The 14,132-nt window shown below is 36.4% G+C and overlaps 1 protein-coding gene and 1 pseudogene across 1 annotated transcript in view; both read left to right on the forward strand.

The window, feature by feature from the left end:
- SPATA17 (spermatogenesis associated 17) overlaps window positions 1-14,132 on the forward strand; it is a 151,045-nt gene that overhangs the window by 48,318 nt on the left and 88,595 nt on the right. The window contains exon 6 of the mRNA XM_040985313.1: window positions 12,634-12,757. Coding sequence (XP_040841247.1) covers window positions 12,634-12,757 — 124 coding nt within the window. The remainder of the gene's footprint in view (window positions 1-12,633; window positions 12,758-14,132) is intronic.
- LOC121160069 lies at window positions 6,226-10,131 on the forward strand (annotated as a pseudogene).

A 14,132-nucleotide genomic window follows, 5' to 3' on the forward strand; every position in this document is an offset into this window, starting at 1 on the left:
AGATAAAGCCAAAAAATGCATAACAGTGATGTTTATGAAGGTATGGTTAGCTTCTGGGAAACCTAGATTTGAGCATAAACATTTCTCCTTATAATGTCTAGGAATTTAGCACATTTCCTGTCATAGTCTTTAAGTAATCTCATACTGGCAGCAGATCATAAAGAGACAACCAATTCATCAGGCTGCGTACAAACCTGGAGAAAATGGAGATCACTCCTGCATGGGAAACACATACTAAAAACTTCTTGTTCCTTGGAGTTGAGGTCTTTTAATGAATTAAGCTATGTAGGGAGCACATTACCCATTGTGCTTTAATTGACAAGAAGTAGGAACAGGAAGAAATCAACAAGTCCTTTCAGACTAGTGGCTTGTGCAGCCTCTAAAAACAAAAGCAGCAACAGAGTGAAATGTACAGGGAAGTGTTGGTATTTCCCCTCCTTTTGCTGTCACATAAGAATTCTTCAGAACTTTCACCAGCTTTATATTAAAGCCACAATAATATTTAGTAGAAAATAGAAAGGTAGACAGTAAAGTTTGAAATGCATCTAGTGCTTTTTGCATTGAATATATACATGAAAATATTCATCTTGCATGCTTGTTGTAGACAAATAGCATTTTAACTGGGTAGTTGCTGAAATGATACAAACATAAAGAAAAGTACTTTATTTACAGTCTCATAAAAATCTCTGCTTGCTTGCGTTCTTGGAAAATAATAGTAAGAGAAGGATCACTCTAGTACGCTTTAATCAGAAATGTCATAGTTACTTATCAAGACAAGCATTTACATGGACAAATTCAAACCTCACAGTGTCCAGCTCAGTAACTATGGGCAAACACAATAAATCAGATTTATATAGCACACATTGTGTGGATGTTGTTGTGCAGGTTATTTTGTTACTCCACTCAGCCTGTGATGGAATATCTGCTCTTAAGTCTCAAAGCTAAGAACATAAAACTTAGGATTTAAGTAAAGTGTCAGGCTAAATACCACAGTTGTGACTGGGGGGAAAAAAAGGAGTTGCGCTTAGGGCAGCTTTGTGGAGTCAGGAGGAAAGAATTCCAGTCACGTCACCCATTCTTTCATCCAGTCTCCCCCAAAGCCAAAGCTTTAGAGTAAATAATATAATTAAGCAACTTGCAGTGATTCAGGTAAGACTGAAATCTGGGAACTGAATTTAAGTATTTTCTAGCCAAGCACTTGGGCCATCTTTTGCTGACTTTCCAGGCACAGTAACAGGAAGCTGAACAGGAAACTCAAACACCTGCTTGTTTGGGAAGCAAGCAGCAAAGCATGCAAATTATCCTGCAGTAGTATGTTTAAGAATAAAATCTGGAGTTCAATCTGTTTGTAGCAGTAAGCTAAGCTTCCACTTGCAGTGCTGGCATTCCACATGGGCCCTGGTGTACGTCCCAGAAACTCAGCTTCCATTCCAGCTCCCTGCTTATGGCCTAGGAAAACAGTAGAAGATGGCTCTAGTTTTTGGACTTCTGCATGCGTGTGGAAAAGCTGAAAGAAGCTCCTGGTTCCTGGCATCAGATTGGCTCAGATCTGGCCATTGGCTCAGATCTGGCCATTGCCTCCAAAACATTCTCTTTGGAACATTAGATTATTCCCAGTAAATGTATCTGTCTGCTTGCAGATCTGGTAAGTGTTCTGATGATTTTACTATATAGCTTTTTTCCCCCTATTTCAGAATATAATCATGAGGAACTAAACATTCTTCCAAACCCTATTTTGTCGCATATAGTGTTTTGTTAATCTTTGCTTTAAATCACTCATTTGTGTTAAATCTGTACTTTATTACTATTGTAGTTTTGTTGATTTGTGACTATTTTTCGTTTTAAAGAATATATATTCATTTGACAGGGAGGGTTACACAGCAGGGAGAGGGAGAGTGAAAGAAGAGGGATATTGCTTATCTGCTTGTTTGCTCTCAGTGGCTGTAATGACTGAAGCCAGGAGCCTGCAACTTCTTCTGAGTCTCCCTTGTGGTTGTGGCAACTGAGACATTTACCATCTTTCAGCACTTTTCCAGACACCTTTATCAGGGAGCTGTCCTGGAAGTCGAATAGCCAGGACTAAAACTGGCACTTGTATTGGTTACCAGCCTCATTTGCATGTGAGTTACAATAAATTACATATTAGAAGATTACGTACCATGACCAAGATGGATATAACATATACAAATCAATATTTTACACATATGTGTTCTGTGTAGAAGTTTAAGCATATTTTATATTATGAAATGTTTTTTAAAAGAAATATGATCATTTTTATCAACAAATATTTTTACCTTAGCAATAATGCCCAAATATTTGTGTTTTCATATCCCTTTGCTAAAATCTGATTTTAACCTTTTTTTAACTGATAAGCTGATGGAGGGAGGGATTCTAATTTTTTTAAATCTAATTTTTTGTTTGTAAGAATTTAAATCTGTTATTTTTATTCTTGAATGACTTGCCTGTTTGTATTTGTTCCATTTGCCCAATTTTTTTAATGATGATGATGATGATGATTTTTTCCTATGAAAGTATAAAAAGCCTTGGTATGTTAGGGAAACAGATTATTTTTATTTCTGATACAAGTATCTGAACTGTTCTCTAAAATATATTTATGGACAAAATGAAGCACGCTGGGTTGGCATTGGGGCACAGTGGGTCTACTTTTGACATATGTCATCCCATACGGGTGCTGGGCAATCCCAGCTGCCACACTTCTGATCTAACTCTCTGTCGGTATGTCGAGAAAAGCAGTCAAAGATGGCCTAAAGTCTTGGGCCAGTGTGTCTACATCAGGACCTGGATGAACTCCTGGCTCCTGGCTCCTGCTCCAGTTGACCTGGCTGCGGCGGCCACTGGGGAAGTGAACCAACAAAGCAAAGCTGCCCTTGTCTCCCTGTCTCTCCCTTTCTTTCTGTATTCTTTCAAATAAATAAGTAAGTTTGCCAAAAAACTGAAACATATTGACCATTAACTGGTTTTTCTTAATACATTCTTTATGCTTTGATTTTTTAAAGAACATTTATAGGATATTAGAGAATGTCTTTTGTTACTGCACTAACATTTGATATTGAACCTCTGAGGGCTATTTTTATATAAGGAGTAAATTTGAAATTCAGCTTAAAACTTTTTGAATGACTAACACTTTATTTCAATATTATTCATTAAATAATTGATTTAGCTATTCCTGTTAAATGACATTTGTTGCAGACCAAAGCTATACATGTTGCCAAGTCTACTTGTTGATTTTTTTGGCTCATAATTTTTTTGGGGAGTAATCCTATGTAGTCACTTGGTTTAAATAATTATGAATTATTTTTATTTTTTCAGAGTATAAAGTGACCGCATTCTTATGTTGGCCTACATTTTGAATCAGTTTGATTTGTTGAAAAAATATCCAAATGGGTTGTAAAAGATATTAAATGTACAGTGCAGTATAGTGTAAAATAATGTTTTCATGATTTGAGTCTTCTTGTCAAGGAATCTCTCGAGGGCGTGGTAAACAATGTCCAGGGGCTGATTTTTATGGTTGCATTCATATGGTGTACACATACAATTCCTTAATCTTGTTGCTTGGAGTTTGGCATTTTTCAGTTTATTCATGATTCATTCTATTTCAGTTTCTAAATATTGTCTATAATATTTGGACGGAGCAATTTTATGATATTAATGTCTTTAATCAGTTTTCAGGATTCTGCGTTGTTTTGTGCTTGTTCTAGAAGTCTGGATATTGATCATTTGTATTCTGTTTCCTTAACTGTCTGATATTGGTTGGGGAGTGGTGAGGGAGGAGAATACAGAAAGCAGGAACTTTGAGGTTGCTGCGCTGTGAACATTGAAGCCATAAAGAGGATCAGTGGGAAGCGCTGCTCCTCATGGGATCTTCTTCCTTAGTTGGCTGTATTCAGCAGTCCCAAGGCTGCTTTGTCGTATTGTTCTCCAGTCTGGTTTTATAGCATCCTCATCTTAAGATATGTGAGTTTTATTTTCATAACAATATTGGCAATATCTCTATTTCCTGAAATAGTTCATGATACATAGTGTTCATTAAAACTGCTTATAGAAGCAAATTTAAATGCATGGATGTTTAAAAGAGTTGGTAATATATTCTTTCTTGTTACATAAATATTTGTTCATGGGGTTATCATAAATTTTGAGGTGTTCCATTTAACTTTGAAAATGGTAAAATCTGGTTCTTTTAAAGTACATAGTATTACTTTTACATGTTATTCCTCTTGTGTCTTACAATAAAGGTATAATTGTTTTAGGTACTTGATAGTATCAGAGGCTGCTTGATAGAGATGGGACAGTGAGAACAGAATCTCAATGGAATCCAGAAGTCCTGCGTTTTAAGCCAGATTACTTACTGTTCTTCTGTACTTTTCAGCTGTAGAAGTGTCTCATGAAGTCATTCAACTATTAACCCACTTAGTTCATGTAGTGTTCTGTGGTCTCTAGTATGACTTGACTAGTTGCCTGAAGTACATTTTCTAAATACCTTCACAGTTTTAACTTAACTTCATATTGGTACCAAATATTTAACAAGTTTTTATATTGGCAGACTATCTAATATTACCTTGGATCTTGTAAATACAACTTATAAGAAACAGTTATTAAAAAATTAGTCATTACGCTATAATATAACAGAAGAAGTAGTCTGAAATAAAACATTTTCCCAAGATAAAAATCTAGGAATTAATCTTCTAATCAAATGCAGCTATTTTCACTCAAATATATTAGTACTTGCTTTTTTTAAAAAAAGATTTATTTATTTTTATTGAAAAACCAGATATACAGAGAGGAGGAGAGACAGAGGGGAAGATCTTCTGTCCAATGGTTCATTCCCCAAGCAGCCGCAACGGCCGGAGCTGAGCCAATCCGAAAGCCAGGAGCCAGGAGCTTCTTCAGGGTCTCCTACTTGAGTGCAGGGTCCTAAGGCTTTGGGCCATCCTTGACTGCTTTCCCAGGCCACCAGCAGGGAGCTGGATGGGAAGCAGGGCTGCTGGGATTAGAACCGGCACCCATATGGGATCCCAGGTGTGCAAGCCAAGGACCTTAACCACTACGCTATTGTGTCGGGCCCATATTAGTACTTGCTAAAAGATTTTCAGCACTTTGTATAAAGCATTGTGTTAATTCCTTTATATGCATTGTTTCCTCCAGTAGTCTTACACACACACACACACAAAACTGAAAGATAGATATGATTAACTCTTCCATAATTAAAGCAGAAATTGTATTTCTGTCATTATATCTGGGACTTCTGTGTATGTTCTATTTTCCATAAAATCCCTAAGTGAGATCTAAATTTTAGTATAGAAATATGACTTAAAAAGAGTCAGTGTAGAAAAGAGTTCTGCACATAATTAGACAATAAATTATTTCTTAAGTGATTAGTTGGTAGAATGAAGAAAAGCACAAGGTCAATGTTAATATCAGTTTTTATATCACTTTTAAAACACAGTAAAAGTGATCCTTTTATTGTTATCAAAAATATTTTATTTTAAAGCTAACCACAAAGCCATTTATTTTTATTGAACAAATTATTCTAACGTTCAGGAAGAGACTGATAAACTCAGGTTTTGGTAATTGAAAGATATTTGAGTCGTAAGTATGATTGTTTTGTAGATATATTCAGTAGGTAACATGTCAGGTAGCCTCTAGAAGTGAACTGTCATGTTACTTCTTCTAGTTTTTATTATTCAAACTTAAGTTAACTTTCCATTTCAGAGTTTATCTAGTGTGCATCTCAGCAGTTAGGTAGGAAGGAGAGGAGGGGCAGTTCCATTAGGCACTAACAGATCATCGGCTGTCAGGTAAGCCTTGTTATGCTGTCCATCCTCATTTAACTATCCCACAAGATCTCTTAATGAAGTTAAGCCCCAAGTTCACTCCAATAATTCTATGGCAAGAGTATGTGCATTGTAACAATTCATCACTTGTCAGGAAGGCACTTTTAGTTTATACATTTAATAAGGGCATCCTCTAGCTTGGTTAATTAGAAGTGAACAGTTTGCATATTTACTAAATGTGGAGTGTCATTGCCACCACGGCCTATTGCCTACATGAATTATTTCTCTATCTGCAATAAACAGCTGGGTAATTATTACTGCCATAATCAGATAAATTCCCTCTGTAAGGCTTTTCTTACATGGCAATTCTTTGAACTCATCCAAAGCTGAACAAAATTTATGAACTCTACCAGCTAGGCCCCTTTTTCATAACATGGTGTCCATGTTCGCTCTTTCAAGGTCAGATGTAGAACATCTCAGATATTGTGCAAGTAGGGGAAACAAACATCATTACCTAGACAACATTTCAACAAGCCACATTTTGCAATGTGATATTCTGATCTCAGCTCACTAAACTGTGGATTTATCTCATTGTGTATAGATGATAGGCTTTCTTATGAAAAGGTCTAACCTTGGAGATAAAGAAAATAACGCATTCACTTCAAGAAGCAGATTAAGCTGCAATGTTACCTACCAATGTAACTTTTTCTATAGAGTTATTTTATATATTTGAGAGTACAATCAATACAGTCATTGATAGAATTTGGATAATACATGCTGGCATCATTTATAATGTAACATATATTGCTTTAAAAGTCTTGCATTTCTTCAAAGTTATTAGTGACATGTTTCGTATAATCAGTTTAAAATATGAAATGGTACGATGCATTTGATGATAATCTTTTCGCATACTCTTCTTTTTAGCAATAACACATTGCCTTTGACACTTTCCCATTTCTCATGTTTTGAATGCCAAGTCTATAAAAAGAAAAAAATTCCCATCCCAAGCGAGAACCATTAAATGGAAAAACCTCCTGCGTTGGGTATTTAACTTTTTTCACAGTAAATTTTAAGCAATTTACAAAAGAACATAGAAAACGAGTAAATGAAAGAGGAGCCATCATAAAGGGAAATACAGGTACAACTACAATGCTGTGACTACTCAGAGAAGATAATTAGGTAAATATGCCTTATCAGTTAAAATAATGAAGAAACATTACTGCATATGCCAAGAAATAGCTTTTCCTAATATTGAGTCTAGAGGAAATTTCACATGTGATTGTTCACTAGAAAAGACCAAGTGATATAATGGACACTATGTTACTAAGATTTTTTTTTTTCGCTTTTTGATGAATAATAATAATAAAAAAAAGAGCTTGCACTTCAGACCCCCCTCTTGTGATGATTTTGGATAAAAAGAAAGACCTAGAATGTAGCATTAAAATGTTCATTTGAAACCAAGGGACCAGTGTGTGCCCAGGGCTCCTGTGGCCGTCGCTTGGGGAGTTAATCACGATGGTGACAAAGGAGTCACTGGGAGGAAACAGTTGCTTCTCTGCACCTCGGCGGTGCTGTGCTCCTTGGTGTGGGGCAAGGGTGCAGTCTACACTTTTGAACCTGATACCAGAGCTGCAGAAAATAATCCCATCAACTTGCCCTGCGCCTACTCCAGCTTCTCCAGTCCCTGTATGAAATGGACATTTGTCCAAGGCTCAACCACCAGTCTTGTCTCCTATAACAACATGATCACAACTTCCTGTGAGGATCGAGTCACCTTCTCGCCAAGCAAATCACCTTCACTACCATGACCTGGAAAGACACTGGGATATATACCTGTATGGTTTCTGAGGACAACAACAACTGTGGGGAAGTCACCATCCATCTTACTAAGGTTGTGCTCCCATCCAAACCTACAGTCAACATCCCCTCCTCCACCACCATTGGGGACGGGACCTGCTCAGAACTAGATGGTTCCCCAGCCTTAGAATACACTTGTATACACGTATGGGGGACTGATGCTCACAGATCCCAAGAACAACCTTGCCTTCCACAACTCTTTGTATACTCTGGACCCCAAGTCAGGGGAGCTGATGTTGGATCCTGTGTCAGCCTCTGAAATACTCTTGTCAGGCACAGCATGGTTTTGGGACACCTGTGATGTCATATGCTGTAGTATGGATGATGTAGAATGAATGTGGGGGCATCATGGCAGCTGTCCAGCTGACACTGATTGTCCTGGGAGTCTTGATTGGAGACATCTGGTTTGCCTGTAGCCGTGGCTGCTTTGACAGAACAAAGAAACCTGGAAGAGGCTCCTGGCTCCTGGCTTTGGACCAGCTTGGTTCTTGCCATTGCAGCTACTTGGGGAGTGAACTAGCAGATGGAAGAACTTTTTCTCTGTAACTCTTTCTTTCTGTAAATCCGCCTTTCCAATAAAAGCAAATAAATCTCTAACAAATTAGCAAGCAGAAAGGAGAAAGACTGTTTTAAGGAAAGTAGATCTATAGCTTGAGGTGCTAAACTCATATTCTCTCATCACACATAGCTATGCAGTTGTAATGTTAGGAACTATTGATCAAAAAACAATGAGAAATCATTTAAATTATTTAACAGCAATATAACTTTTTTCTTTATGTATTTTGGAAAAGTTTCTTTCTCAGAAATTTCTACTGATATTTAAACAAGATATTGTTTTGGACAAAGCATGTGTCATGGATGTCATATTGCGCCTTAATAGTTGTTGGGGTTAAATCTGCATCCAGATTCTAACTTGGGCACTTTCTAGTTGTAGGAATTTATGAAGATGTTTAATCTCTGTGATTCTTATTTCTTAATGTTTAAAATAGTGGTGATGGTATTATTGAAAGTATTAATTATACAGAAGCAGATGTCATAGCCAACAGCACATGAAGATGACGTTGCTGACACTGCATTTGGGTGGTTCATGACCATAGCAGCAAGTATTTTCAATAGAAACAGACTCTGTGATACTGACTTAGTGAATCGGATTTATTAGGGGAACTTCTCTAAGAGAAGGGCTGAGCAGGGCAGAGGGACAAGGTGAGCTACATTGGAGGGCTCATCCAATCTCAAGTAGTTCTGGAACTGGATAAGCACGGGAGTGCTCCTAAATTGAGGCAAAGACTCTGGGCACAAGTTCTCCTTCAATCAGCAGTTTGTGGGTGCAGGCTTAGGAGAGGAGTGGAGCCCCTTCCTTTCTCCAGTGAGATAGAGCTGCAAGCAGACACTCGCCAACATTTCTGTAGCTGGAGGATTGGGTGTGTTGATTCTATAGAAGGAGTGTGATAAGATGAGTTCCTGCAGATGTAGCCATTGTTTTACATGATGCCACAGTGACACAATAGACATGCTGGCTGTCTTTAGCCACACAAACTTTCCCCAGGTTTGGAAGGAGAAACAAATGTTAGAACAGTATGTGGAGGACAGAAACTGGGAAAATCTATGTTCATAGTTCACTTGTGTCCTCCATTTCCCACTTGTCATGATATACCTCAAGTCTCCCAGACTTCATAGGAAGCCAGGCTCCATGTCATGCTTTGTAGAAGCTGCACACACATCAAGAGAGAAAAAAAAAGGAAGACAAGACTCATTAGGGAGTTAGAGAAAGCATAAAAGATTTGTAGAAGATAAAGTATGTAGTCTTGTTCCTGGCTGAGAGCAAAGGTTCAGCAAAGAGCTAGCAGAGCACTAGTTAGCACTTGGTCTTTATATCCATTAACTTACTTGATTCTCACAATAGCATGAAAAAGAAAGCAAGAATGCTAATATATTTGCATTTTACAAATGAGGATACTGAAACCCAGAAAGGTTAAATAGTGAGTAACACAGCAAAACTTTTATAAGCAGATGCCATTTCAGGGTCTGTGAGTAAGCAGCTCCGCTGTACTGCCTCCTAGTGGCTTCCTTGTTATCATTACTGGAATGTGCAAATATTTTATTAGTTTTACCATTGCTGTAAGCATATTGCCTTGAAATATGGAAAGCATTGAAAAGGCCCTAGTAAATTTGAATTTTTTTACTCTGATGTCATAACAAAACACACATAACACATAACAAAACAATGCAGAAAGCCTTGGGACTCAGCTGAAGTGCTTTATACAGTTGAAAGGGGAGCATTGGCATTTAAAAACATCTACATGGCTAATTTAATTAAAAAAGACTCCATGTAGAATTTTAAGTGTATCAGAGTGGTGATTGCAGCTGTCATGGAGCTAGAAAATCTACAAATCTAGGGGTTCTAATTCCATTTCAGCCATTAGCTAATTTTGTTAAAGTAGGATGTTTGATCTTGTGTTTATGTGTCTATAACTTAGGATAATGACTAAGAGCTATGCCATTTATTACAAGACCATTTTTTTGAGGCTAGAAATGAAAAATCACCTAAAATTTCTAAAAATTTTATTATGGTACTTTCAAAGTACTATACTGTAAATTATTTCAGATTATAAAATAGGCAATTTTATAATTTTTCTGAAAACTCCAGCTAGAATGGTATTCCTTTTTTAATTTTTAGTGAGATTAAAAGTTCTGTTATATACTTCACACTGAGCAATATCTTCATGTCTGTTGACATAACAAAAACTCATATGTCAAAGAGAAATAATTTATCTGGCTGATCTTCCTACTTTGTCATTTAACAAACAATTTGACATGAATATAACTGCTATTTAGTTTATCCTCATCCTGTATAATATTACAATGAATAAATTAGGAGCCAAAATTATTTTTTTCGGTAATTTTATGAATTTAATGAACTGCTTTTGTATTTTGAGTTTATGACACATTCGTTTTCCTACTGTTCTCTTTGCTTTATTGAATTCATTTTTGAATGGCCTCAGTTCCTTTTGCATCTCTTCTGCGTTTTCTTTATATACTGAAAGCCAACCTTGTGCCTTTTGTTGCCCAGTTTTAGTTGTCCTGACCTCCCCTGTGAACACATTGTGTTATCTGACGTTTCCTTATCCTGACAGTTAATTGTTTTTTTCTACTTTAAAAAAGTTACACTTCGAGTGTTTGTAATCAGGTTTGTGTACAGCTTTGTACTATGCTCATTCATAGATACTTCCCATTCTGTTGGGCCTTTCTTTAAGATCTCTTCAAGTTTATTGAATCATGTATAAAGCTTGACATCTTGGTTGTACTGTTTGGTTTTGCAATTTTAAAAAATTATTGTACTTCTATGAAACAATATAAGATACATTCTTAGTAATTATCTTTATAGTGGCAGTTTACTGGTTATTTTAAATTATCTGAAAGCTGTTGAAAAATTGTTTATTGAGTAAATATTTTATCTGATGTTAATAGTAAAGTTTAAAATTAATAGTGTAGTCGCATTTTTATATAAGGTATTATTGTTATTTTTTCCTGGTTAAAAAAATTCTCATTTATTTCTATATAACTGCCTTGAAATTTGTACCTTAAGGACAAAGAAAGGTCACCAATCCCTCTTAACTCCCGGTTCTTTGTCAAAAATGGACACAGTTAATGAGGTTTGTTTGGTACAGAACAAATTCTCAGACACAGATAGAGATCCTTTCAATGGAAACAAATTTGTTTGGCTTTACCAGGTTACTTAGCGATTAATAATAGCCTTGAGATGCAGGTCGTAAAGGTCATTGTACCAGCTTGCCAACACAATCTAAACGTGCAGCCCTGTCCAGCTCTCTGGGCGCAGAAGCCCTCAACATGCCATGCAGAAAGTAAAACAGGCTATTTTCTGACTGCTTTTTTTCATATTAATAAGCAATTTTCAAGAGAAGGGTGGCAAAATGGGGGCCATGCCACTCCAAGTAATTCATTTATTTTGCAATTTAATCTTAGGCTGAAAAAAATTGCTCTGCTGCAATAGCAAAGCGTGGTGATTTTTAAACGTCAGTGTGTTTCATAAGTAACCTTGTATGAAGTATTGTGTAACTAGCCTGCAACAGAAAGTTGCAGTGAAAATATTTTTATACATTGAAGTGGAAAAAACAATCTTTTTTTTTTGTGGAATATTTCTTTGCTTTCTTGCCCTCAAATATTTCAGGAAAATGCTCAGATGATTTACCTGAAGCTATACTTATAGAACTAGACACTAAGTTAGTATTTAGCCTTTGAAAAGTTAAATTTGTCCTTTGGAACGAAAAGATATAGTAGTGTATACATATATGTATGTTGATAGTGTAATTTGTTGTTTAGCAGATGTTTTCCACATAGTAGATTGCAAAGTGAGTTTTTGGATTACATTTTTAAAATTATGTAGCTGATGATAAGTTGATTTTTGCCATATTTGTAAGATATATAGATTTGCCTAGTCTCTGTATTCCAGTTGTTTATATGCGATGACAGATGTCAGCTTTGCAAATGCAGCATAGGCTGGTATTGTTCTGATGTTATTCACTTTTTAACTTACATAAGCTTACAATAAATTAGGCATGATTATAAAACTACTCATGCTTTTAAAATTAGGCAATTAATTAGTATACGAAATAGCTGATTAGAGATTTGTGAAAAACAACCAAAATGGGTAAGACGTTAATAATTCTCATGCTCTTTTTGAGATATGCAACAATATCCAAAATAGCTCATCTTCAGCCAAAGAAATTGATGATGTAGCAAATCAGACTTCAAATTTGTTTCAGGATTTATTAAGGTATTAATATTTGCTTTAAAAATATTCATTAAAAACTCACATTATAAGTATTACAGGTAAAAATGTAATTATACTGCTAATTTTGATGGAGGGTGATGGCAGCCCCTCAAAAAACTTGATTATGAGTTTTGAATGAATTAAAATGGTAATAGATGGCACCATAAGTAATTGCAGACGGTTTTGATGTAGGGAGACACTGGAGGAGTTTGCAGAGATGCAAGAGAGAGAGGAGAAGAAGGCTAACGTGGAAAGAGAAGAGAAGAAAAGAGATTACCAAGCTCGAAAGATGCATTACCTCCTCAGCACAGAGCAGGTGGGTCCACCTGTCCCTGACAGCTCCCGTAAGCCACTTGGGCCTCGAGTCTGACAGAGATAAACTAGCAGGCTGAATGGGACATGACTTGCTGAAAAGATATCACAAAGACACTACTTCGAGTTCAATTTCGTGCTTCTGTGTAGTGCAGGCGGGCAGCGTGACAGCAGCTTCATAGAAGGCGCCTCTCCAAGGCTGGGAGAAAGGTCCCAGTCAGCACTGCGATCCGCTACGGTGATAGCACAACACCAAGGGCATAACCTCACTCTCAAAACTCATTCCGAGTGGCTTGTTATAGTGTTGGGAATTGATCACGAACTGGCAAGTTATTAAGCAGAGGTGCTTGCATGTGTTTCTTTAATAGTGCTGATGTTGAGATTAAAACGGTGATTCCACCCTTTCTAAATTTTGATACAAGTTTTTGGGTAAAGCTTTTAATTTGCTTCTGCAATTTTGTATTCATATAGAAAGCTAAATGTGGAATTATGGAATTTGAAATACATAGCAATACATTTTTGTATATTTGCTAATATATCAATAATATGAATTTTCTCAAAAATTCTAAGCAGATGTGTTGCCTATAGAATAGTCTCAGAAAAAAATTAAATAATCAATTTAGGGATTAAGCTATATATTTTTTATTTTTTGTGATTTCTTTTTTTTTAAATTAATTACATTTCATTTTATGACACAGTTTCATAGGCTCTGAGATTCACCCAACCCTTCCCCATGCCCTCCCCACATGGTGGATTCCTCCACCTTGTTGCAATATTACAGTTCAAATCCAGTCAAAATTCTTTCATTGCAAGCATATATCAGCATAGAGACCAGCATCTTATTGTCCAGATAAATTCAATGCTTTCTTGGGAGATCATCTCTGGTCTGGAGGCAGAGCTGGCAGAATATGATCCCAATCAATTAAAAGGCACAACATAACATCAACAACGATTTACAATATTATGGAGTTAATTAAAATGGTACTGAGTGACCAATATGTGAGAGAATGCAAGTTCTTAACCACACCCTGTGAGTACTTCATTGACATTTCAATTTTAGTTTATACACAACCGGCTGCTATACACCTTACAATGGCTATAGGGTACTATTCAGCTGTCTCATGTCTATTTTCATTTTAGTATTTAGCAGTTTATTGTGTTGAAGCATAATTTTTGCTGAAGTTGGCAGATTTTAGGATAGTATAAACTGGCTTACTCTAACCAGGCATATGTCAACAGTTGAGGTGCAGAACTGTTTTAGGAGGGGTGTGCAGAGAAATCTTCAAAACCTTGGTGAGGGATAACTTATCTTTGTGTCCTACCTAGTAAGGTATATGTGAGTCCAAGCTGACCGTTTCCTGTCTGGTTCTAAGCTTTTC

This window comes from Ochotona curzoniae, unplaced genomic scaffold, assembly GCF_017591425.1.
Source record: "Ochotona curzoniae isolate NIBS_2020 unplaced genomic scaffold, NIBS_Ocur_1.0 contig_430, whole genome shotgun sequence".
In the NCBI taxonomy this organism is placed as follows: domain Eukaryota; kingdom Metazoa; phylum Chordata; class Mammalia; order Lagomorpha; family Ochotonidae; genus Ochotona; species Ochotona curzoniae.